Source organism: Lytechinus variegatus, chromosome 1 (assembly GCF_018143015.1).
Source record: "Lytechinus variegatus isolate NC3 chromosome 1, Lvar_3.0, whole genome shotgun sequence".
In the NCBI taxonomy this organism is placed as follows: Eukaryota; Metazoa; Echinodermata; class Echinoidea; order Temnopleuroida; family Toxopneustidae; genus Lytechinus; species Lytechinus variegatus.
Window position 1 is genome coordinate 9,062,519 of NC_054740.1, and position 27,501 is coordinate 9,090,019.

At 37.9% G+C, this 27,501-nt stretch overlaps 3 protein-coding genes across 5 annotated transcripts; all 3 read right to left on the reverse strand.

Moving 5' to 3' along the window:
• Positions 1 to 3,787: 3,787 nt before the first annotated feature.
• On the reverse strand, positions 3,788 to 8,125 carry LOC121420993 (lengsin-like). The gene is made up of 2 exons (XM_041615602.1): positions 7,873 to 8,125; positions 3,788 to 6,544 (listed from the first exon to the last, which is right to left on the reverse strand). The coding sequence occupies exons 1-2, from the start codon at positions 7,902 to 7,904 to the stop codon at positions 5,200 to 5,202; spliced, it is 1,377 nt and encodes a 458-aa protein (XP_041471536.1). The 5' UTR covers positions 7,905 to 8,125; the 3' UTR covers positions 3,788 to 5,199.
• Positions 8,126 to 10,939: 2,814 nt separating this feature from the next.
• On the reverse strand, positions 10,940 to 17,280 carry LOC121421069 (lengsin-like). Its single transcript, XM_041615720.1, has 2 exons — positions 17,082 to 17,280; positions 10,940 to 13,786 (listed from the first exon to the last, which is right to left on the reverse strand). Exon 2 carries the CDS (start codon positions 13,777 to 13,779, stop codon positions 12,439 to 12,441), a length of 1,341 nt encoding a protein of 446 aa, XP_041471654.1. The 5' UTR covers positions 13,780 to 13,786; positions 17,082 to 17,280; the 3' UTR covers positions 10,940 to 12,438.
• Positions 17,281 to 19,598: 2,318 nt separating this feature from the next.
• Positions 19,599 to 27,279, reverse strand: LOC121421146 (lengsin-like). Of its 3 annotated transcripts, none has more exons than XR_005970951.1 (2): positions 27,081 to 27,279; positions 19,599 to 21,001 (listed from the first exon to the last, which is right to left on the reverse strand). XR_005970951.1 is itself a non-coding variant. In XM_041615906.1 (2 exons), the coding sequence occupies exon 2, from the start codon at positions 23,695 to 23,697 to the stop codon at positions 22,360 to 22,362; it is 1,338 nt and encodes a 445-aa protein (XP_041471840.1). In that variant the 5' UTR covers positions 23,698 to 23,704; positions 27,132 to 27,257; the 3' UTR covers positions 21,193 to 22,359. The 3 variants fall into 3 exon arrangements, 2 of the variants coding, with proteins under 2 accessions (XP_041471840.1, XP_041471770.1); XM_041615906.1 differs by lacking the exon at positions 19,599 to 21,001 and adding an exon at positions 21,193 to 23,704 and having other exon boundaries at positions 27,132 to 27,257; XM_041615836.1 differs by lacking the exon at positions 19,599 to 21,001 and adding an exon at positions 21,194 to 23,704 and having other exon boundaries at positions 27,081 to 27,256.
• Between the last annotated feature and the right edge of the window lie 222 nt (positions 27,280 to 27,501).

Below are 27,501 nucleotides of genomic sequence, written 5' to 3' on the forward strand. Positions count from 1 at the left end.
TAAAGATTCGTTTATTTTTCACAAAACAGTGATATGCACAGAACTCAGTGACATGCAAATGAGACAGTCATTGATGTCCCTCACTCACTTTTTTTCTTTTCTTTTTATTGTTTGAATTATACAATATTTCATTTTTTTACAGATTTGACAATAAGGACCAACTGACTAAACCATATAGTATCAAACAATGCTAACTCCACATGTTCATGGAGGAATAAATCGTTGTTTCACTTGATAATGAGGAGAAAATGAGAATATTTCATATTTCTCACAATAAAATACAAAAGAAATAGTGAGTGGGTGACGTCATCAGTCTCCTCATTTGCATACTGACCAGGATGTGCATATTACTGTTTTGTGAATTTAAGCAAAAATCTAAATGCCATAACTTTCTTATTTTACATCCGACTTTGATGAAATTTTCAGTGTTATGCTTATCGGATTTTTCTCTTTTTATTCAAATAAACTTTTTGTTGGGGATGGACTTGTCCTTTTCATCGGCCTAATCTATAATCACCTTGCGATGATATAGAAATCACAAGTTTTGCTTACTCTGTATAATAAAAAATGTCGGGAAAATAATCAGCAAGAGGGCATATAAAGTAGTCTAGAGAAGGGGGAGTGGTCATCTTGTTTGATTCATATGCATCGCTGATATATTATCTTCTTCAAAATGTACACTACCTTTATCGAAAGTTATTACGCTGTGCAGAAACGTTATAAAAGAAAGTATGTCAGGTAGTACAGAGATTTTTTCTGTTGGCCAGTGATAGACTGGAATGTGAGTCCTGGGGAGCGTTTCATCAACATTTTCGTCCGACAAGTTGTCAGATCTGACATCTTTCCTTAATTTTGATTGGCTGAGAGTCACTGTTTCTATGGAAACTGTGGGATAAAACAGGACTTGTCGGATAAAACGTCCGACAAGTCCTTTCATGAAACGCTCCCCTGAACCCCGGTCCTGAACCCTATATCCTAATGACTACACCATTATTAAATCGGTTATAAACAAGTATACTTAAAAAAAGGTTATGATAGAATTCGATAATTATGATGAATTTGATAGAATAGATGGATAGGTAATTCTGTATTTCCTTCCTTTGAAATCATTAATGTGTAAAAACTATTAAAATACATGTAATGTAGTGAAAGATTTGGGATACGTACCACAAAATAGAATAGATCTGAGTGGTATTTGAATACACGGTGAAGCCTATTAAGGCATATAATGCATTTCTTGCATAAAACAATTTGTCACTCTCTACACTTGATAATTCTGGCGAAATGATTTCAATGTAAACTACCAAAAACTATTGACATGATATTATATTCCATATTTGTTCTCAAGTTTATGATTGTCTCTAAAATTAATGTTAGGACCTCAAAGTGAAAAAAAAAATAATGTAACGTCAGTAACGTTATGTCCGCAACATTATATAAAAAGGACGTGGGTATCAATTACAGAAGAAAGTTATACTTCTCTTGATAATCACGCTCACCCAATGTTGGACAAATGCATCTCATTGACGGATAAGAATTAATATCCCCAAAATAACACATCTATAACTTTGGAGTGTGAATACCTGCAAATTATGAATAGGAACTAATTCAAATTTAAAGTGAAATCACTTAATGTCGATATGTCTTGAAATTATACCACTAATAAGTTCTGAGAGATAATGATGGTTTCTATTGATAATTTGTTTGATTGATACTGATAGACGTTAGAAAAGGAATATCTATTGAATCCTATGTCCATATAACTCGCGGGTCGTGGTACTTTAATTGTATGAGAACAGATTAAAAAGGTGTACAGCGGGCAGCATACTAATTAATAAATTTGAAACGTTGACTTGTAAACCGTTAATATATTCCAAGGGTGCGTCGTTTGTGAAACGGTCCCCCTTTTGAAATAAAAGGAAGGGTGAATATATTTCAATTTATTTCGGTAGATTAAGAGACAATGAAAATATTTATAGTCATTGAGAAATTAGATGCCGAAAAGTTATCCTTTCAAAGAAGGGCCTATACACGGTCAATTGAAAAATCAACTATTTTTTAAAATTTATTTGTCGAGTCGGCCCCATTTTTAAAGAATGAAATAAACGGTTATCAACCATGGTTGACATTATAAATTAAGATTGATGGGGGAAAAAATCACACTTCCAAAAAGAGGATTAATCTGCCAACTATAAACGTGAAGGTCTGTGTTTCGAATGATTTGTAGCCAGTGACGTATATGGGTCATTTTTTTTGGAGGGCGCCAGGCATGGTGTACGGGACAAAATATTTAACAAGCTTTAACGTTTTTTTCCACAAAAATGTAATTTCGTGATTTGACATAAAACTAAGAAAATACATATCATATCTCACCCTTCTTTTTCTTGGTCGTGAAACTTTTGGAGGGTCCATGGCCCCAATCTTAGTCTGCAGGCACAGACCCTGATTTAAACTTAGATCAACAAATGGGTCTCCACGCCCCGCTCCACGCAGAGACTACCACATACAAAACTTGCTGTTTCAATTCAGGCCTTCAGTGCACAACTGACACAAGGCATTAATAGGCTGCACATTCAGACCCTTAAAGGTCAATTTCACCTTAAAAAAACTTTAATTTGAATAAATAGCGAAAAATCAGACAAGCACAATGCTGAAAATTTCATCAAGATTGGATGTAAGATAAGAAAGTCATGACATTTTGAAGTTTCGCTTATTTTTCACAAAAAGTTATATGCACAATTTAGTCACGTGCAAATGGGAGAATCGATGATGTCTCCACTCACTATTTCTTTTGTTTTTTATTGTTTGAATTATACAATATTTTACAGATATGACAATAAGGAGCAACTTGACTGAACCATAAAGTATTAAACAGTGGTTAATTCTACATGCTCAGGAAGAAATAAAACTTTGTTTCACTTGACGATGAGGAGAAAATTAGAATATTTCATATTTCATATAATAAAATACAAAAGAAATAGTGAGTGATGTCATCAGTTCCCTCATTTGCATACCAACCGGTATGTGCATATAACTGTAATGTGAAATTAAGCAAACATTAAATATGTCATAACTTTCATATTACACATCCGATTTTGATGAATTTTTCAGCGTTATGCTGTTGGATTTTTCTTTTTTATTCAAATCAATTTTATGTTGGAGAGGACTCGATCGAAGGGTTTTAACAGCACACTACCCAAAACCCTTTACCTCATCTGTAGTGCTTGAAATCTTATACTCTCCAATCTCCTCATGTACCCCAGATGGGTACCCTGTTGCAAGAATTTCATTTCTACCCTTGCTTTCTATTTTTCTATCTATCTCTTTTTCCATCCCTCCGACCATCTCTATTAACATCTTCATCCTAGTTTTAATACACTGTTTCCAGTCGTTTCCACTCCCACATTCTTTAATTCAATATATTTCTATAGCCACCCCCCCAAAAAAGACACCTATATTACTTTATTGTAGATAATGCTATTGAAGGAAAGAAATAGAAAGAAAGATAGAAAAAGGAAGGAAGAAGGAAAGATAGAAAGAGAGAGAGAAATAAAGAGAGAAAGAAAGGAAGGAAGGAAGGAAGGAAGGAAAGAAAGAAGGAAGGAAGGAAAAGGAAAATATGAAGAAAGAAAGACAGAAAGAAATCAAGAAAAGGGGGAAAAATAATCCTTAAAATGGAAATAAACAAAATGGAGGGATACGAATAAAAAAAGAATAAAGGCCTATGTACGAAGACTGTTGATATTGCAAAATCATAATAAACCAATAAAAAAGGACCGAATATCAATTAGAAACAATAATAATGCTTTTATTTTTCAAATTCCCAGCCCAATGATACACAAATCCTGATTATTAAGTAAATTTATAATTTGCTGTAAAAGAAAAACGAAGACAAAGAAAATATGTAAATAGAAAGGAAAAAAATGCCAATCAGTTTAAACAGCTCTAGAATCATATATTCAACATAATTACTAATTTTTTTAGCACCATTATACCGTAAATATATTTATAGGCTTGCATTATCAGTCTTTATACGAGGAATACATTCTTCTAATATAAAGATAATTTATTTTTGCTTGAAATATTTTTGCCGCTTTTCCTTCAAAGTGGAATGTTGTTTAGTATATCTCCTTGTTAATGAAACCTCGAACCTCAAGTTAGAATTTCATATTCTTGAAGATTTTTGGAGTATTTGAATTTTTTATAACATCACGACAATCGATGTTGAATCATGCTTGAGATTGGTACATTTTATGCTTTAGTATTTTCTTATATTAAATTTTAGATGGCAACAATGATTATGGATGTTTCAAAGTGTCATTCGACTTCATAACATTGTCTTTTTATATTGAATATTAGTCGACATAACACCGCCGTGGTGTACTGGTTCTGACTCTCGCCTTGTAATCAGAGAGTCGTGTCTTCGAATCCCACTATGGCCTATAGCGTCCTTTGGCAAGGTTTCAATCCACAATTTGCCACTCTCCACCCAGGTGTTAATTAGGTACCCCGGTAGGATGCGAAAGACTTTGTAGCATGCCTAGAAATCGAGTCTCGTTGGAATGCTCCTCATGCAGGGAGTGGAGAAGGTGCATACATTGTATGCGCGGGCATCCGATGACCGGGGGTATAATATACATGTATCTGTAAAGCGCCTAGAGACTTCGTTCCGATGTGGTAAATGCTATATAAATGCGGGATATTATTTTCATTATCCTTCATTTATCGACTTGTAAAGATATATCTCATCACGGCGACTTTGATGATCTAAATATTGTTAGCAGACAGGGCCACACTTATTATCTCACCGAACCAAATTAATCAAAGAAAACAGACTGAACAAAAAATACATTTCGACATGGCGAGATACATACTACCTTGAATGAATACGAGGTAAATAACAAATAACACAATCAACTGGAAAATGACCCTGTGGTAGATATCACGATGTAGTATTTTCATAGATAAATCCTGGGTACTGTGGCGAGGTAAATATCCCTGTGTTAATGTCATTATATCGATACATTTATTGAAAGATAAAATATAAATATAATCTATAAATCTCCCAGAGAGTCCACACTATTAGACCTAATCACCGTTTATCAGATCCCAATTAGGAAATGATATACCAATCTGAGATACCAGGTACAACATTAATCACTATGCCTAAGCTAGGTTTTTAATAATCTTATTTCAGCTCTACATATATTCAAAGAAGAGATCTTGTTCCCAATTTTCTTCATTCTTTTCTTGCAGAAGAATTTCATGTCTCTTTGCAGCAAGGAAGCATTCTATGAACTCTTTCCCAAGAGCCGAAGTCATGACATCGTCTGCTTGGAGGGTTCTCATGGCTTCTTCCATATCGGTTGGAACGTTTGCAGTACCTGGTGGGATGTCCTCAAGGTTATAGGCACTTCCGGTTTCCTTCACACAGGGTGGTAATGGAAGCTTCCTGTTGATACCATCCATTCCTGCAGCAACGGTAGCAGCTAAGGCGATGTAAGGATTGCAACCACTGGCCCCTAATCGATTCTCGATATAGGTACCTTCTTTACCATTCAGTTTTACTCGTATAGCGCACGTGCGATTGTCTATGCCCCACGTTGCATTGGATGGTGCAAAGGAGTTTGGAAGATATCGCTTCAGGCAGTTGATAGTTGGTGCCATAAGCAAAGAGATTGCAGGGGTGTGCTCGAGGAGACCCGCAACCCAATGTTCACCAACGGATGTAAGTCCTGTAGGACGGTCGGCATCGTAGAGTAGAGGTGTCTCACCTTGGATGTCCCACAAGGAATGGCACAAATGACAAGCTGATCCGCTCCTGTTGGGGAATGGTTTGGACATGAAGGTTGCCATGTAGCCTTTCTTGAGAGCCATCTCCTTAATTCCTGTCCTGTAAGTATGAGCGTTGTCCGCTGCTCGGATCCCAAACGCTGGTCTGTAGGACATCGCAATTTGCCCAGGGCCATACTCGGTCTGTACGCATTCGATGTTAACCTCAGCACCTATCAATCCAGCCATAAAGGTGTACACCATATCTTCACAAGCAGCCATCCGAATAGTAGACCGGATGTTGACAACATCATCAATGGGTTTCCGGGATTCCTTCTCCACCAAATAGAACTCGTGCTCGTGAGCTGAGAGAAGCGAATATCCCATCTCCTTCAGCTTCTCCAGTTGTCTCCTTGCCACCACCCTTGGATGTGCTTCAACTAACTTTCCCTTGTACATTGGCTCGATCAGAATCCGTGCGGTCCGCTCGCTCCATGATATATTTTGGTATGTTTCAAGGTCTGGGAAACAGACAGCATCACAATGCCCTGTCGCTGCAGTATAGGCACTGTCCTCTACAAATCCAGCTTTAGGATCATAGCCGAGGTGACCGAGGTAGAAGTTGAGTCCATTCACAGCTTTCTGCTTGAAGTGTTGGGCAGGAATCGTCTTGGACCTGGCGACACCGTACAGGTCCGTTTGCTCAAACCTTACAAAGGAAATATCATTGTATTCGAAGCTAGAGACGATCTCTTCGACATCCATTGCTCCCCTGAAAGTTGAAGGAAAGACAATGAAATACAAATATTCATCATTTTGTATACATTTATATAAAAAAGACCGAAAATATAGGCCTACACACTTAAAATATACTGTCCACTGTGTTGGTAAAAAAGATATATATTCTGTTCAACTAGTATCCACTTGAGCAAATTTATTCCCCAATTATTAGTTTTTATTACCCAATTTGTGCAGATTTTAACCGGGTAAAAATACTAAAATAATGAAAAAAGGGTATATGATGTAGTTCGCTCGGAAAGCTACGTGTTTAGGGTCAAATTTGCGAGGGTGTAAAAAAACTAAAATGTCTTATGAAAAAGGATGTACTTTTGCCCCAACAGTCAAGTGTTTAGAGTCCGTTTTGAGCGAGGTGGGGTAGTACTCCATGTACTAAACCCAATATGAATGTATAGCCTAAAGGTAACATCGACGTCCGTGACATAACAATTGAAATATCGCTGTACTTGTGTTGTAGGTGTTCAATTTAGGGAACACTTGCCAAGGGTATCGTTTTGTTTCCAATAATTGTTAAGGGTAGGATTTCACAAGCCAATACTTGTTAAGGGGTGCATTTTCAGAATATGGAAAATACTTGTTTAGGGTGCTTTTCGAGACCCCATGGTCGCGCATGGTATACATTCGTCAATGGAATGGAAGTGGGGGACTTTAACCGGTAGTTGTGTGGATAGTATGTTGCCCAGGGCAAGTTAAAAGTTGGGCATTATTTGCCCAACTATTTTAAGATTGTACATAATTTGGACTTTACGATAACACTTTAAAATACTTAATTGGCATTGCCAATATTATCTTTCTCTTCAATTGTCACGTTTATTGATGTACATGTATTCATTTATATCTTTGTTATTATGTGAACATGTTGGTTTATTATTGATTTATGAATAAAATGCAGAAACTCCTGCAAAAATCCTCCAGACGAGGGATTAGATCTTTTTATAAGCTTCATTTTAAGATTCACTTTTGGGAGCAAACTATTCTGGCACTCAAATTTCACCACAGAATCCATAAACAATGCATAAAGATTTAAATAAATTTGCATTGCGAGTTTCCCTTTAAAATGTAATGCCTGAATACTAAATGAGTTCAAAATCGTGAAACACGGGGCAAAATCGGCGCTGAGTCCCGGACAGAGTCATTGGGAATGCGGGACAAATTGGTGAAATACGGGACTGTCCCCTAAAATCCGGGACGTCTGACCAATCACCTACTGTATGTACGTCACTCATATTGCAAAATCGGATGCATGATCATGCCCAGGAGGCCAAAGTCAATGATTCTAGAATGGAAGATGCATGAACTTACCCATCATTAAAATTAGATGATATTGATAGCATGCTGTCAACAAAATAGCCAATAACCTTCCTGTTCAATGTATTATAATTCAGCGGTACAAAACTGGCATTCACGGAAAAACAGTAATGCAGAGCTTGATCAGAACCTCAGACCGAACGGAATCTTACATAACCATGATAACTACGAGTTACATGCATGAAACGCATCGAGGTTGTGCATGCAGAGCTCGTTCGTTCTCTCGCATGCGCAATATACATATTCGTAAGAATAAAGCTAAGATGTCGGATAGTAGGCCTATTCGAGTGGATCATCATTCAATAGATCACCACATCCCCCCCTAAACAATAGGTTCACCACCCCGTTCATTGTTTGGATTTACCCCGGTGGTAGGATGGGCGTGGGCTATGGTGTCCGGACACTTTACAGTATTGGAGCCTTCTTTTTGTCTTTAGATTAGGCAAAAATAAATAAATTCAATAGTTGTAATCTTCTTCAATTTTTCTCTTTTTAATAGGCTAATTTCCTAACACTTTCTACCAAATATTGATAAAACTTTGCTTGTTAACTTTTGCAAAATGGCTGTTTAAAATCGATTGTCCCGATACATACCTGTCAAACTTCAGTCTTTAGTTAGGAAACCCCATATAATACAACAAGAAAAATAAGCTTTCAGCGGCGGCCGATCGGAGAAAATGTGGCTGAAAAATTTCCGCCCTTCGACCCCCCCCCCCCTTCGATTGACGAAAGCTGGATCCACCCCTGTATTGCAAACAGGTCCAGAATAATTGTGGCAATTCGCGATTTAAGATCATGGATCGTGACATCGCAGCTATAGGTCATTCTTTTTGTTTAAGAGACCGAAAAATGCTTTCAATGAAGTCCTTCGTCCATTCTACAATGTCTGATTTTAAACAGTTAACTAGATCACGATACCACTTTGATATAGGGTTATCAAATCAAAGAAATTGAGGCACAAGATGAAAGAATAGGTTGTGTCAAAATTTGGATTTTATCACATAAAAAGGCTGTCCCTGATTTAAGGAGTTACATATACCTTTTCTGATTAGGTCTATCTGCCGCCGATTGAAAATAAACTGCTAGCTCAGTAAAGCCTCACCCCCCCCCCATTTAAACGGAAAATACCAGCCTATAGTAGATAGTGATAAAAAAGTGTGGGGTCTCGGGTTTAGTGCTGAGTGCTTCGAACAAAAAAATCGTCTGATACCATTGAAGCTTCATTTTTAAATCTAGAAAACATGTTTGTTTTGGATAAGCATGAATATTGTACTATGCACTGTAAAGATCATTCGAATATCAGCCTGTTCCATTATATTTTTATTGAGTGATTGATATATCAAACATACTTATTAAACATTTTCATATATATATATATATATGAAAAGCTGTTGTACATGTAAAAGCTTTACACATTTGTATTTCTTCTCCCATACGTGTACTGTATCAAAGCAATAGCTTCGATCCAGCTGAGGCATGGCGGCTTGTCATTGTTTAAAACTCACCTTCACCCGACAAAGGAAAATATAATTGGTACAGTGTCGAAAATCTGTCTATCTGACGGTCAATCGGATCTGGCTCGCCCTAACCATTAACCCGTCTCTGTGGTCTAGTGGTTAAGGCACCGGCGTTCAAAGCTGGGGGCCCGGGTTCGATTCCCGGCAGAGACATTTTTTCGGCATCACCAATTTTTCCAAAGGGTAGATAGCTCTGGGGAACCTTGATTTAAGCTACGCCTACCATTGTTCTCTTCATCCATTTCTTTACAATATTTAAATAAAAAAGAGTTGCCAAAAGCTGTTGTACATGTAAAAGCTTTACACATTTGTATTTCTTCTCCCATACGTGTACTGTATCAAAGCAATAGCTTCGATCCAGCTGAGGCATGGCGGCTTGTCATTGTTTAAAACTCACCTTCACCCGACAAAGGAAAATATAATTGGTACAGTGTCGAAAATTTGTCTATCTGACGGTCAATCGGATCTGGCTCGCCCTAACCATTACCCGTCTCTGTGGTCTAGTGGTTAAGGCACCGGCGTTCAAAGCTGGGGGCCCGGGTTCGATTCCCGGCAGAGACATTTTTTCGGCATCACCAATTTTTCCAAAGGGTAGATAGCTCTGGGGAACCTTGATTTAAGCTACGCCTACCATTGTTCTCTTCATCCATTTCTTTACAATATTTAAATAAAAAAGAGTTGCCAAAAGCTGTTGTACATGTAAAAGCTTTACACATTTGTATTTCTTCTCCCATACGTGTACTGTATCAAAGCAATAGCTTCGATCCAGCTGAGGCATGGCGGCTTGTCATTGTTTAAAACTCACCTTCACCCGACAAAGGAAAATATAATTGGTATAGTGTCGAAAATCTGTCTGACGGTCAATCGGATCTGGCTCGCCCTAACCATTAACCCGTCTCTGTGGTCTAGTGGTTAAGGCACCGGCGTTCAAAGCTGGGGGCCCGGGTTCGATTCCCGGCAGAGACATTTTTTCGGCATCACCAATTTTTCCAAAGGGTAGATAGCTCTGGGGAACCTTGATTTAAGCTACGCCTACCATTGTTCTCTTCATCCATTTCTTTACAATATATATATATATAATATTATACATTATGTTTGTTCTGTTGCTTATTATATGATTTGCTTTACTTGTTTTGTTTAGCAAATAAAAACTGAAGAAGGCCAGGGCCGAAAGCTTTACAACATGCATAGTGTATACTTTGCTTCATCCTTGATTCTACTCTACTCTTCACACACACACACACACACCCACCCCCTACACACACACATATATATATATATATAATGCAAGAAATATTTCTTTCACTGTTTATTTTTTCTTTGCATAAACTAATATTTGTCCAATTTGATACATCACTAATTCAAGACGTGATTAACTTCAATATGTAATGACCTGAAATTATTTTTCCCACCGCAGTTCCGGACCCCATTATGAATATTCATGACTTGCGTCTTCGGAATAAGAGTACGCATTTGTGGTCGTTGCGTTCACGTTGCTATGGAAGCTTAAAGTGCCACACAGGGGCCCGTTTTGCAATATCTGGCAAATAAAAACTTTAGCAAACAAAATAATGCCTTGAAAAATACACATTAAAATACTCTGGCAAAAAATTGGCAGAGTTTTTTATGGCAAAAGTTTTATGCAACAGGCCCCAGATGTTCAGATTATCATCTCGTCGTGTATACATTTCTTAGGGGAAGATGATAAGATGTCAAGATGATAAGATCTTAGATCTTGTCATGTATATATTCATCCCGTGTGAGGGATGATCAGATGACAAGATCATTGATTTCGTCATGTTTACATCCCGTGGGAGAGATGATCAGACGATAAGATCTTAGATCTCGTCATGTCTACATCTTGTAGGAGAGATGATCAGATTGCAAGATCTTGGATCCAATATAATTATTGCCATCTGGTTATCTATTCTACAAGATGTAGACATGACGAGATCCAAGATCTTGCCATTTGATCATCTCTTCTAAAAGATGTAGTCATGACGAGATCTAAGATCTTGCCATCTGATCATCTCTCCCAAGGGATGTAGACATATCGAGTTCCGAGATCTCGTCATCTTATCCTTTTCCCAAAGAGATGTAGACATGACGAGACGATTATTTAAGCTTCCATACGTTGCCACGAATGAATCAGCACCTTCAAATTACCGGTACCCTTATATAGGCCTTAGATCTATATCAAGATCCAATTCTTAAACACTTATCAAATTGACAAGACAAAAGACGAAAGTGTAACTGGTTACCTTGTCTGTGTTCTGTATTGAATCAGTGCTCATAACCTACCACCTCTTCTTAATAATTTACCATGAAGATAATATGCACACACTTTCGAAAACCCATTTTCTTATGGGTATAAAAAACGAGTAAGAATTGGATACTATACTGTATATCGCTGACCTATATCATTTTGAAAATATTAATAAACAACTATATCTAGGAGTTGATCCTCAATTAATAATAAAGGGCATTGGAATCTATACAAAATTTGTGCTAAGGTCATTTTCTTTCTTACTGAAGTTACATAGAAACATGAAGGGAGAAAGAGAATAGAAAGACTGTAAATAAAAAGGGGAAGATCGGAAAAATATGTGACTGGAGTTTACAGAAGAGAGGCTGAGAGAGAGAGAGTGGAGGGTAAAAGAGATCAGAAAGGCACACATAACAAAAGAGAGAGAGAGAGGAGGGGGGTACGAGGTAAATAGGGTCTAAAACAATTTAATAGTACATACTAATTATCAAATGGAAATGACCCTGTAGTAGAAATTACGATGCATATAGGTGGGAAACAAGTATTTTCATAAGATGAATTCTGAGTATAGATAGCAAGGTTAAGGTCCCTGGCTTATAAATGTCAATTACATGCACATCGATATATTTTTTTAAAGATAAAACAACATTCTATATACATTTATCGCCCAGAGAGTCTACACTAATAGACCTAATCACCATTTATCAGATCCCAATTAAGGAATGATAATTATTAATATTATATTGTGCCTACATTTTTTATGGTCTCATCTTAGCTCTACATGTATTCAAAGAAGAGATCTTGTTCCCAATTTTCTTCATTCTTTTCTTGAAGAAGAATTTCATGTCTCTTTGCAGCAAGGAAGCATTCTATGAACTCTTTCCCAAGAGCCGAAGTAATGACATCGTCTGCTTGGAGGGTTCTCATTGCTTCTTCCATATCGGTTGGAACGTTCGCAGTACCAGGTGGGATGTCCTCAAGTTTGTAGGCGTTTCCGGTTTCCTTCACACAGGGTGGTAATGGAAGCTTCCTGTTGATACCATCCATTCCTGCAGCAACGGTAGCAGCTAAGGTGATATAAGGATTGCAACCACTGGCCCCTAATCGATTCTCGATATAGGTACCTTCTTTACCATTCAGTTTTACTCGTATAGCGCACGTGCGATTGTCTATGCCCCACGTTGCATTGGATGGTGCAAAGGAGTTTGGAAGATATCGCTTCAGGCAGTTGATAGTTGGTGCCATAAGCAAAGAGATTGCAGGAGTGTGCTCGAGGAGACCAGCAATCCAATGTTCACCAACGGGTGTAAGCCCTGTAGAACGGTCGGCATCGTAGAGTAGAGGTGTCTCACCTGGGATGTCCCACAGGGAATGACAGAAATGACAAGCTGATCCGCTCCGGTTGGGGAATGGCTTGGACATGAATGTTGCCATGTAGCCATTCTTGAGAGCCATCTCCTTAATTCCTGTCTTGAAAGTATGAGCGTTGTCCGCTGCTCGGATCCCAAATGCTGGCTTGTAGGACATCGCAATTTGCCCAGGGCCATACTCGGTTTCTGCACATTCCATATCAACCTCAGCACCCATCAATCCATCCAAAAAGGTGTACACTATACCTTCACAAGCAGCCAGCCGAATCGTAGACCGGGAGTTGACGACGTCATCAATGGGTTTCCGAGATTCCTTCTCCACCAAATAGAACTCGTGCTCGTGAGCAGAGAGAAGCGAAAATCCCATCTCCTTCAGGTTCTCCAGTTGTCTCCTTGCCACCACCCTCGGATGGGCTTCAACCAACTTTCCCTTGTACATTGGCTCGATCAAAATCCGTGCGGTCCCCTCGCTCCATGATATCTTTCGGTAGGTTTCAAGGTCTGGGAAACAGACAGCATCATATTGATGCCCTGCCGGTGCAGTATAGGCACTGTCCTCTACACATCCAGCTTTAGGATCATAGCCGAGGTGACCAAGGGAGAAGTTGAGTCCATTCACAGCTTTCCGCTTGAAGTGTTGGGCAGGAATCGTCTTGGACCTAGCGACGCCGTAAAGGTCCGTTTGCTCAAACCTTACAAAGGAAATACCATTGTATACGAAACTACACTCGATCTCATCGACATCCATTGCTCCCCTGAAAGTTGAAGTAAAGACAATGAAAGACAAAAATTCATGATTATTGTTATACATTTATATAAAAAAAACGAATAGGCCTACGCAATTTGGCCTTTATGATAACACTATGAAATACATAACTGGAAATTCTACACACCATAAATATTATTATGAATAAAACTGTCGACCCTTAACACATAGCTTTATATTGTAGGAAGGGTCAACATCGCAGTTTCATTGATAATAATAATTCTTAGATATAGAATCGCAGTTATGAGTAATAAAGAAGTATAAGTCGAAGAGGTGTGCATGTTGAAGATGTTATGTAGTTACTGTAGGCCTATCACGAGCAATTAGAATTTCACACATTTTGTCTATAATAAAAAACATAACTAATTAAACTAACTTTTTTTTCAAAAACGGCAAAGAGATCATGCAAAATCTAAGAGGGTTTGAAGGTTAAAAAATATATTTTATAACGTTCAAGTAAAGTATGAATCGTTTATCCCATTAAGATCACTTTCTAAACCTTAACATGCAGTACGGATTTTTCGCAACCGCGCGACGCAGATCGCTTTAAAGAACATAGTAATTTGATTGTCAAGTGGCCTTCATACAGTAACCAAGAAATCTTTGTCGAATATTGGTGGATCAAAACAGCAGTTTCATCCTGGACCGAGTAACGACACATTGTAATTTTTCGTTAGCTCCAAAACTTAGGAGGAAACTGTTGTTCCGGTTCACCAAATTTCGGCAAAGATCTCCCAGCTGTACTTTGTCATTTGATGGGCATTTTTAATGCGATTACGGTGTTCTTTAATGTATTCTGCATCGCGGTTTTGAACACTACCAAATGTTTTCCATGTATAAAACTAATCATGGAAATAGATAAAGATTTTTTTTTTTGGGGGGGGGTCATGTGATCAAGTGGTTAGAGCATTGGACTCATGGTCGTAGGTTTGTGAGTTCGAATCTCTGATCTGCGGGCGGTGTGACCCATGATGCCTTGTTGGAGCGGTCGTGGAGCGGAGAGAAAAAAATCATCACCGCTCGCTACCGTTCACCATTTTCGATTTCGATTGTTTTTTTTATGTTTTCGATTTTTGTTTTCGATTCCCCCCCCCCCATTTTGAAAGCGAAATTCGACCCTCTTTCCCTACCGCTCCAGGCCTTTACCGCTTCTTTCCTATAACATCTTTTCCTCAGACGTGGTGTCAAACTAACTTGTTTCTTTTTGACAAATTTATAAATTTGGCATTTGGTTTGCACTTATTAGGAAAAACAAAACAAATACATGTAGAGTACTGTGTCTAGCTGGGGGCAAGGGGTTTCTTTTGACTTTGATCCATCTCTGCACAAGCAAAGACAACAAACAGACATTCATGGGTATTTCGAACCACGACTCGAACCATGTTATCTCACAGAACCATCACTAAGAAGCAGGGGCTTGGTGTGAATGTATTTTCATCTCTACTGACACAGACAAAAGAACAATGTTCTGTATTGACCCTTCATGACTATTTCTGCTCGTTTTGCAGCTTTTTAATTCAGACCTCATCCAACACTTTTGAATCCTGCTATTTTCGTTATGGCATGATCATAACAAACATGGTATCATTTCAAAGATAATTAAATGATCTTTTAAATGATGTAAAATATGCATTGTGTAAAGTTGGGAGTTGGGAGAAATTAATGGCCAATCACAGATTTCCAAACTTTTTTTGAGGGGTTATATATATATATATATACATTGCGTATAAAAAAATACACTAGAAAAAATCCTGTAAAATTATACATTTGTAATATCCTGAAGATTTTTCCACATTCTATCATTGGCAGAGATCCATTTAAGCAATTGACGATATAACTGTCGAAGAATATTTCCGCACCAGTTACTTTTGAAAAGTTAGTGGAAAATGATTTGCGCAGAACTTTGAAATAATTATGCGAATAAAAGTAGACCTTAATCATTGAGAACACGTGGAATTTAGCAAGTAAAATTGAGTTGAAGATATCTTTTACCTTTTAAACTTGTTTCTTTGCTCAAAACACTTCGAAGAGTGCAGTGCGTCCCACCCCATCCCCCCACACACCGAGGCCATCTTGACGATATTTGTTTTTCACTGTGCTGTGATTTACATGACACAGCTTACAAGCTTGGAAAAGGTGTTGAGAAACAAGTATTAAATGAAAGATTAAATGTAAACCCACTTTAAATGATAAAAACTTAGTAAAAAAATGTTGGAGATATCTGATGTGAACTTTTGTTCAGATTTAGTCATGTCATCAGATCCAGCTGGCACAAAAAGGGTAAAAGTTGTGCTTACTAAGTGTTGAAATTTCAATTTTGGTGGCAACATTTTTACAAAATGCTTGAATGTATCCGTTTTATTTCGAATGAATAAAAGTGCAAGGGAAATGTATGAGAAATGTTTCGCAGGGTAAGTTTGATTTTGCCCTTTCCCCTTGACACAGCGTGAAAAACGAGTATTTCTGTGCAAACAGATTTCTGCGAGCTTTACAAAAATGGACAGTGCTCACTCAAGTGTAAAACTCTGTCAAAACTTTTACATTTATTGGATAGATGAGACCCAAACCCAAGATTATATGTGATGAAATTACCCATATGTTGTATATATTTTTTTATTCCCAGGGCTTTTTGAAAGTGTAAACTTATATATATACTGTATATATATATATATATATATATATATAAAACCAACATCAGCTCGCTCGCTCGCATTACGTACGCCGAGGAGATCCGTGTCCTTTTCGTGAATTCTTACAAATAGTTTTTCCTAGCTTTTCAAAAAAAAAAAAACAGCTCACTCCTCCTGCATGCATCAACTGCTTAGTTAGATACGCATATATCGATGGATAACTTCTCCCTAAAATGTCCCGATTGCAGGTCTAAATATTAGTAATTTTTCACATCGCGCTTCGCGCTCACATTAATTGTTATTATGTATCATGTTAATGATTACAAAAAGTACTTAAAATATTCATTCTTAAGATCTTAGTATTAAAAAATGGATTCGCGCTTCCGGCCTCATTTTGTCTATTCACTGAGATATCATCTTGGTATCTAAAGCTTCATTTTTTAGCTTCACTGTTGAGAGCAAACTATTCTTGTACTCAGATTTCACAAAAGATTCCATAAACAACACACGAAGATTTAAAGAGATTTCATTGTGAGTTTCCTTTTAAAATATAATAATTGAAGAGTTAAATCATAATGCATGCATCATGATCATGCCCATATGCCAGATACAATGATTCTAGAGTGGAAGATATACAGTATATGGTGAACTTACCCAGCATTAAAATGAGATGATACTGAAAACGAGTGTCAACAAAATAGCCAATAAACTTCTTGCTCGACGTCTTATGATTTCGCTGTACATTAATGGCGCTCACCAATGCAGAGCTTCATCCGACCCTCAGACCGAACAGCAGCGACTACGAGTTAACTGGAGCGCATCGAGGTTGTGCACCTCTTTTGTTTTCTCGCATGCGCAATATACCCTTGTGAGAAACCGTATCACATTCGTAAGAAAAAACACCCCGTGAAGTCAGACCATTCGAGTGGATCATCATTCAATAGATCACCACCCCCCCCCTGAACAATAGGCTCACCGCTTGGATTTACGCCGGTGGTAATATGGGGGGGGGGGGTGTCCAGACACTTTACAGTTTTGGAGCCTTCTTTTTGTCTTAAGATTACACAAAATAATGTGAATTTAATATGTAATCTTCAATTTTGTTCTTTAAATAGGCCTATTTCCTATAACACTTTGTACCAAACATTGATCCCAAAGGGGGGAGGGGCACATCCATTGACGAGTGGATACCAGACGCGACCATGCGGTTTCGAAAAGCACCCTAAACAAGTATTTTCCATATTCTGAAAATGCACCCCTAAACAAGTATTGACATGCGAAACATTACCCTAACAAGTATTGGAAACAAAACGGTACCCTTGACAAGTATTCCCTGAATTGACCCCCTAAACAAGTACAACGATATCTTAATTGTTATGTCAAGGATGTGATCACGGACCTCGGTTGTTGTTTTTTTTATTTTATTTTACTAACACTGCATGGGTTTGGTACCGCCCCACCTCGCTCAAATTGGACTCTTAACATTTAGCGTTGGCATAGTTGGGGCAAAAATTTAATCCTTATACATGTTATATAATGCATTTTAGTCGTGTTTATACCCTCGCAAATTTGACCGTAAATACGGAGTTTTCCTACCCCTTTTTCAGTATTTTGGTGCTTTTGACATCCTTATATACATAACGTACGTGACGTTCCCAATCTTGAAAAGGAGGTCCCGCGTTTTTGGTCGCACCAGGTATCCACTCGTCAATGGAAGTGCCCCCCGGGATATTGATAAACTTTGCTTGTTAACTTTTCCAAAATGCTGTTTGAATTCGATTGTCCGGACACATAATTGTCTGGACACATACTTGTCTGAAGACAGTCTTTAGTTAGGATACCTCATAATAATAATTAAAAAAGATTTCAGGGGCAGCCGATCAGGGAAAATGTGGCTGAAAATTTTTCCCGCCCTTCGGCCCCCCTCGATTGACGAAAGCTGGATCCGCCCCTGTATTGCAAACAGTTCCAGAAATTTTTTGTTTTGGAATAGTTATGGCGATTCGCGATTTAAGATCGTGGACCGTGACATCGGTCTATAGGTCATTCTGTTTGCTTAAGAGACCGAAAAATGCTTTCAAGGAAATCCTCCGTACTAGGGATATCCATTGTCGTAGAATGAAAGATTTTAAAAAGCTAACTAGATCACTATACAATTTTGATAAAGGGTTATCAGCAGTGGCGTACCTAGGATTTTCCAAAGGGGGGGGGCAAATTCGTCCGCCAAATAATTTGACAAGCAAAAAAAAATAAAGGTCTTCAACCACAAATAAAAGATTTCGTACCAGAAAAAAAAATTGACGAGCAAAAAAAAGAAGAAAAAAAGGTCTTCAAGTTCGTCAGGGATCAGTTGTGACTTGTCAGGGGGGGGGGGGCAGGGATATGTCCCTTGCATGGATCCCTTGCACTCTTCAGCACCCTCCTCCCCCCGTAGGTACGCTAATGGTTATCAGATCAAAGAAATTGAGGCACAAGATGATAGAATAGGTTGTGTCAAAATTTGGATTCTATCACATAAAAAGGCTGTCCCTGATTTAAGGAGTTACCTTTTCTGATTGTAGGCCTATCTGCCACCGATGGGAAATAAATTGCTATCTCAGTAAAAGCCCCCCCCCCATGTAACCGGAAAATACCAGCCTTTACTAGATAGTGATAAGAAAGTTTGAGTTTTGAAGTATCGAGTTTAGTGCTTTGGTGATTCGCACAAAAGTCGTCTGACACCATGAAAGCTTATTTTGAATGTTGAAAACATTTTAATAGTTTTTGGATAAGCATGAATAAATTGTACTATGGCACTGTATATACAGCTCAGTCGAATATCATCATGTTCTGTTACTCCATTAGTGAGTGAGTGATGGATTTAATATAATCATTAAGCATTTTACATCTTAAAACGAAATATTTGAGGGCATTTCCGCCAATTTTGTAACCGTAAATGGGCATTATAACGTTTTAAAAAGCAAATGGGTTAAACTGAAAATGCAATATATATATATATATATATATATATATATATAATCTTTCTGATTGGCCCACATACTAGATATTAAACTTATTTTAACTAGGATTTATTCGATTTGATACATCACTAATTCATGCCGTCATTAGCTTCAAGACGAAATGACCTGTACCGGCCGCATAGACACGCTGTTAGTTTACCTGTTGGGTAAGCGATGAATTCCAATTACCGGAGTTAGAAATGAATATTCATTATGAATGACGTATTCTGTTGAATCCCGGGGGTGTTGAATTTCGGGAATTGAAGAGTCATAGCAGTGTCATAGCGCGCGTAATTTGATAGCGTTGTAGAGACGTACAAACTATTATGTGGTGCCAAAGAGAACTCGTTTGGAGAACGGTGTAGAGAACTTATGTTGGTTACCAGACTTATTTTAATTTGTCTTCTCGATCTCGGTAGGTAGGTAAAATATTTTAATCTGGGTATACCCTTGAGCTGAGGGTCAAGTTTGAGAGATAGGCCTAAATAGCAGCTAGACTTAGCTGGCTAGCTAGACCTACTTAGTAGGCTACTGAGCCAGAACTAGTCTTAGCCTTAGCCGAGCCTGAGCTGAGGTAGCTCACTAAAATACCGTCTAGGTAGCTACCTCAGCTCAGGCTCTGATACCAATTAGTTCTGGCTCAGTAGCCTACTAAGTAGGTCTGGCTAGCCAGCTAAGTCTAGCTGCTATTTAGGCCTATCTCTCAAACTTGACCCTCAGCTCAAGGGTATACCCAGATTAAAATATTTTACCTACCTACCGAGATCGAGAAGACAAATTAAAATAAGTCTGGTAACCAACATAAGTTCTCTACACCCTTCCCCAAACGAGTTCTCTTTGGCACCACATAATAGTTTGTACGTCTCTACAACGCTATCAAATTACGCGCGCTATGACACTGCTATGACTCTTCAATTCCCGAAATTCAACACCCCCGGGATTCAACAGAATACGTCATTCATAATGAATATTCATTTCTAACTCCGGTAATTGGAATTCATCGCTTACCTTAGTGTTGTTAGTCCAATTAAGTCACTAACAAGTCAGCCACTAACAATGCTTTTCACCGCTCTATAATCATAATAATTCATGCAACATAATTACTCAGGTTTTAGCACTATTATGATATCTCAAAATTAATTATAAGCTTGTATTATTAGTCTTTATACAAGGAATGCATTATTCTATTATAAGTAGATGAAGAAAAACATTTTTCTTTTTTTCTTAAACTATGAACATTTTGCAAACATATTTTTTCCATTTTCGTTCTGGTCCAAGATGATGAAACAGTGGTTCTGAGAAATTTATCGACTTGAAGACCGGAAGTGTAACTTGTATCCATATCTGAGTTCATTATTGAATAAGTTGAACCTACCACAACCCCTTCTTTATTCACCATGAAAATAATAATAATAATAATAATATACACACACTTCCCACAACCCTGTTTGCCTTTGATATAACAACTGAGTTAGAATGGAATATTTTACGGTATATGGCTTACCTCAGGGGCCTTGAAACGAGGGGGTGCTGAAGTCAATTTAAAGGAAGCCAAAACCCAAGAAGAGAAGCAATCTTATTGGAAAGAGTAAAATGAGAGGAACAATATGAAAATAAAAAAAAGTTTTATCAGAATCGGTTATGAAATAAGCAAGTTATGGACGTTTATAAAGTATTGTATTTTCTATGGGGATCCTCAAATTGGCAAACGTGCTTCAAAATGGCTAATTTTGCGGACAACTCTCCATTTGATTTGTACACAAATTTTCAGATTTTCCCCTTTATTTTACATATTTCACATGATCTTCTCCTGACCTTGACATATGTGATGTAAATTATGTTTTCTAATGACATATATTGTGCTCAGGAGGCAAGATGCAACTTGAAAGATAATGAGGAAATCTGAAAATTTGTGTACAAAACAAATGGAGAGTTGTCCACAAAATCAAGAATTTTGAAGCACGTTTGCCAATTTGAGGATCCCTAAAGAAATTACGACGAGACTTTTCAAACGACCATAACTTGCTTATTTGTTGTTTGTTTTATTTTTATTTTTGCGTTCACAATACATCCTATCAAAAATTCATATCCGATTTTGAGGAAACTTTTTTTTAATTGTTCCTCTCATTTTCCCAATAAGATTGTTTCTCTTCTTGGGTTTTGGTTTCCTTTATAAGCAAAAAATAAAGGGGGGGGGGGGTCGACACAAATTGTTGGTCATTGTTCATACATTTCTCCAATTTGACACACCAACCAGAATTCTAGGGCGTTCTGCCTATGAGGAAAATCTTAGGGTGATTCAGCACCCCTGCTTCATAGGGCCATAGCTTACTGTATCATTTCAAGATAATAAACAACAACGTATAATTGGGCCTTCGATCATCAGTTCATTATAATATTACTTGACCTAGACAAAATTCATACTACGGTCCTTTCTTACATAAAAGTTACATAATAGAGAATGGACAGATGGAAATGAAATGGGAAGATTGTAAAATGGCTGATGGATAAACAGACAGAGAAGAGACTGAGTCGTAAGAAAAAGAAAGAGCTGGCAAAGACAGGCATGGAAAGAAAGAGAGGGGAGGTGAGATGGTGAGAGAGAGAAGGGGGGGGGGCAAGATGTGGGAAGGAATATCGATGCTAATTATTCACAAGAAAAAGACCCTATGATAAACATTACGATGCATAGCTTAGTAATAAGTATTTCCACAAAATAAATCCTTAGTATTGTAGCGAGGTAAATGTACCTGTCTTATAAATGTCATCATATTGGTACATTTATTGAAAGATAAATATCTCAGAGAGTCCACACTCATAGACCTAATCGTCAATATCAGATCTCAATCAAGCAATGATGCAGTGTACAAGTCTGAGATACCACGTATAACATTAATTATTGTGCGTACAGTTTTTGTGATCTAATCTCAGCTCTACATATATTCAAAAAAGAGATCTTGTTCCCAATTTTCTTCATTCTTTTCTTGTAGAAGAATTTCATGTCTCTTTGCAGCAAGGAAGCATTCTATGAACTCTTTCCCAAGAGCCGAAGTAATGACATCGTCTGCTTGGAGAGTTCTCATGGCTTCTTCCATATCGGTTGGAACGTTCGCAGTATCAGGTGGGATGTCCTCAAGGTTGTAGGCATTTCCGGTTTCTTTCACACAGGGTAGCAATGGAAGCTTCCTGTTGATACCATCCATTCCTGCAGCAACGGTAGCAGCTAAGGCGATATAAGGATTGCAACCACTGGCCCCTAATCGATTCTCGATATAGGTACCTTCTTTACCATTCAGTTTTACTCGTATAGCGCACGTGCGATTGTCTATGCCCCACGTTGCATTGGATGGTGCAAAGGAGTTTGGAAGATATCGCTTCAGGCAGTTGATAGTTGGTGCCATAAGCAAAGAGATTGCAGGAGTGTGCTCGAGGAGACCAGCAATCCAATGTTCACCAACGGGTGTAAGCCCTGTAGGACGGTCGGCATCGTAGAGTAGAGGTGTCTCACCTGGGATGTCCCACAGGGAATGACAGAAATGACAAGCTGATCCGCTCCTGCTAGGGAATGGTTTGGACATGAAGGTTGCCATGTAGCCATTCTTGAGAGCCATCTCCTTAATTCCTGTCTTGTAAGTATGAGCGTTGTCCGCTGCTCGAATCCCAAACGCTGGTCTGTACGAGATCTCAATTTGCCCAGGGCCGTACTCGGTCTCTGCACATTCCATATCAACACCAGCACCCATCAATCCATCCAAAAAGGTGTATACTATATCTTCACAAGCAGCCAGCCGAATCGTAGACCGGATGTTGACAACATCATCGATGGGTTTCTGAGATTCCTTCTCCACCAGATAGAACTCGTGCTCGTGAGCTGAGAGAAGCGAATATCCCATCTCCTTCAGCTTCTCCAGTTGCCTCCTTGCCACCACCCTCGGATGGGCTTCAACCAACTTTCCCTTGTACGTTGGCTCGATCAGAATCCGAGCAGTTCTCTTGCTCCATGGCAGTTTTTGGTAAGTTTCAAGGTCTGGGAAACAGACGGCATCACATTGCCCTGCCGCTGCAGTATAGGCACTGTCCTCTACAAATCCAGCTTTAGGATCATAGCCGAGGTGACCAAGGTAGAAGTTGAGTCCATTCACAGCTTTATTCTTGAAGTGTTGGGCAGGAATCGTCTTGGACCTAGCGACGCCATACAGGTCCGTTTGCTCAAACCTTACAAATGAAATATCATTGTATTCGAAACTAGAGACGATCTCATCGACATCCATTGCTCCCCTGAAAGTTGAAGTAAAGACAATGAAATACAAATATTCATTATTATTGTTATACATTTTTATTTAAAAAAAGGAATAGGCCTACGTAATTTGGCCTTTATGATAACACTATGAAATACATAACTGGAAATTCGACACACCATAAAAAATTATTATTATCAAGTTAATGTTAAGTATTATCAATCATTTCATTTTTATCTTTTAAAAGTCGAATACGTACGGAATGATATTTTTGGGCAAATCCACAATTGTCGAATATGGGGGAGGGGATCATACATCAATACAGATTGGATGTATTCGTAGAAAGTCTGCATTATTAACAAACACTATTGAAGTTTCGCAATTGATGAAGTAAATAACAAGTGATGGAGCGCCTCTGGCGGTCTCACCTGCATTACTCGATTGAATATAGCAGCAGAGCTGACTTTTAATATGAGTAAGAAATAATTATTCACAAAAACAACATTCATATAATATCAAAAATACTATGTTCATTGACCCTAAATAATATTTGACCTTGATCTAATGACCTACGACTTGTGCAAGATGAGCAATGATACTGGATTCTCCAATGTCCATATTTCATTAAATATGATTATAATCATTTCTTTATTTCAAAGGTGATGGCAATTTAACAATTACCTACAACATGGCCAAAGTTCATTGACCTTAAATGACCTTTGTCATGTGACCTGAAACTCAAGCAGGATATTCAGTAATACTTCATTACCTTTATGTGTAAGTTTCATGAACTAGGTTCATATACTTTCTAAGTTGTGATGGCATTTCAAAACTTATAACCTTAGGTTAAGATTTCGATATTGATTCCCCCAACATGGTCTTAGTTCATTGCCCTAAACTACATTTGATCTTGGTCATGTGACCTGAAACTCGGGCACGATGTTCTGTCTATTGTTTAACCTTATAGCCAAGATTCATGAACTAGGTCCGTTAACTTAGTTATGCTGTCATTTCACAGATATAACGGGGTGGGTCCGTTTTCCCCCACTTTCCCCTATTATGCTTCATTTTTCTGTCCCCTGCTCGCACAATTTCTTTTTTAATGCAAAGATATATGTACTTTTGGGTGGTCATTTTATCGGATTTATCATTTATTATTGAATCTATTTTGAAATTGTTACCACAGATTTTTGTATTTATATGAATTTCATAAATTATACGTATACAAGATTGCATTTTGTATCTATTGAGTGGCAATAGCAAAAATGAGATTGGTTTCTAATTACATTGTACTTATGATTGAAAAAAAATCAAAATCCTGTACACTTACATCATTTAAAATATGTATCATTATTTTCAAATGAACAAGAGTAATTCATTTCAATATTAAAAAAGAAAAAATGTTGGAGATGTCTGATATCAGCTTTTCTTTAGATTTAGTTATGTCCTCAGATCAAGCTGGCATAAAAAAGGGCAAAGGTTGTGCTTACTAAGTGTTAAAATTTTAATTTTGGTGGCAAAATTATTGTTACAAAATGCTTGCATGTATCCGTTTTACTTCAATTGACTCAAAGTGCAAGGAAAATGTATGAGAAATGTTTCGCAGGGTAAGTTTGATTTCGCCTTTTCCCCTTAACACAGCGTGAAAACGAGCATTTCTGCGCAAACAGATTTCTGCGAGCTTTACAAAAATGGACAGTGCTCATTCAAGTGTAACATTCTGTCAAATTTTTTACTTTCATTGGATAGATCAGACCCAATCCCAAGAATATATGAAAAAATTTCAAAACATTTTGAAGTAATCTCTAATAAAACCATCAAACCCTCATGGGTAAAAAGATAACAATATCGGAGGGGTATTGCCATATGGACATACAGTGGCGTAACTACCGGGGGGCACATGCCCCCCCCATCGGCTAACCCCCCCCCCAAAAAAAAAAAAAAAAAAAAAAAACGGGGAAAGGAAGAAAGGAAGAGAAACGTAGTGGGAAAGAAGAAAACATTATTCACTATAATGTTATGTTATAATTATTTATGTTACATTACAAAAGAAACATTTTTATCATAACTTTATGAAACATATAATTTGCCCAGGGCCTACGTCTCCATTTTTCCGGGTGGTCGCATTGTCTGTTTAACAAGATATATAATCCTGTTGTACTAAAACATCACGTTTTTAAGTCAATATAAACCAAATATATTTCCTAGCACTTGAGTTATCATAAGTGACATATGCTTCTTTTACATGACTCAAAAAGTGATTGACCCATGTTAAGGTCTTCGTATATAAACATTTCCTGTCCGTGAATACGTTCGCATAAGTGGATTGGTGAGATATGTCTGCTCTTCATGAATTCCTAAAAATCAGTCCTTAAAATGTCCCTTCTGATCTAAATATCAAAAATTTTCAGCTCGCGCTTCCCGCTCGCATCATTTGGTTAATGAAATACCTATATGGTCCTAGTTAATTCCTACAAAGAAACCTTAGAATGCCCCCACTTCAGGTCTGAATTACCTAAATTTCAGCTCGCGCTTCGCGCTCGCAATATTTGATTGGTGAGATGCGTATGATAATCATGATTGCAAAGACTACAAAAAGTGTTTCATGTGTTCAGATGTAATTCTAATAAAATCAGCAAGCGCTTGGCACTCGTATTAGATGACTATGGTGAGATATGCATACTCTTAATGGATTCCTAAAATATATTCCTTAAAATCTCGCTGTTTGGGTTCAAAATATACGAAAATTTCAGCTCGCGCTTCGCGCTCGCATTGTTTAACAAGACAGGTACCTATCATGATGACATAAATTTGATCATAATGTCCCTTTTTAGGTGTGAATATAAAAAAATTCAGCTCGCGCTTCGCGCGCTCACTCAGTGATTCAAAAAATTGCTCATGCCCCCACAATGCCGTGACCCACGGAACGCCAGTGTGGACATATCGATGACAATTCCTTGCATATCTAAAACATGATTGCGAAAAAATGCCAAAATATTTCAGTCATCCCCCCACCCATCAACACGGATTTACGCCAGTGGAATACAACTTCAAACAACAAAGTCAGGGGACCATATAGATTCCGTCCGACATGGTCAATTTTTGCTGCCCTAGACAAATTTAGAGAAGACGATTGGAAAGTTATCATAATATCTTGGTACCCAAGTATGATATCTATATACAGGCAAAATAATAGTAGGCCTCTATCTCTGGAACAAAAAATGACAGCAGTTTTTCTATCGAATTCCGTCCGACATGATTACGACAATTTTGAAACACGCCCACCTGTATTGAATCCCCCTGTAACGGAATTGGTATACCAGTATTACAAAATCGAATAACATTACATCATCACGATAATAGGCCAAAGTCATAATACATATTCTTGCATGGAAGGTGCACAGAAGTGAGCTTACCTTGCCTTAAAATGAGATCATAACATACTGTCCACAAAATATCCTTCTTACTATTATATATACTAGCTTCCTCAACGTTGTATAGTTCTGCGGTATATCACACGCTAATTGCATTTGTACTAAACTAATGTGTTCACTGAACGTGGAGAGATCATGAACACGGCCTTTGTTATGAACGTCAAAAACACGTCATGCTATGCGCTCGTGTATATGGGCTGTTACAGCTTGCCTGTGGTGATCTGCCTGGTCCTGGAGGTGGTGTGCATGGTTTATTTGCAGATTTGTATTAAAGTAGTAAATAATGAATATTCAAATAAGATGATTTGTATACAAAAAACAATTACATGAATATAGGGTAGATAATATAGGAGCGTCTTGAGCACCTAACAAAGTGGATAGGTGCGCTATAGGCTTGTTATTA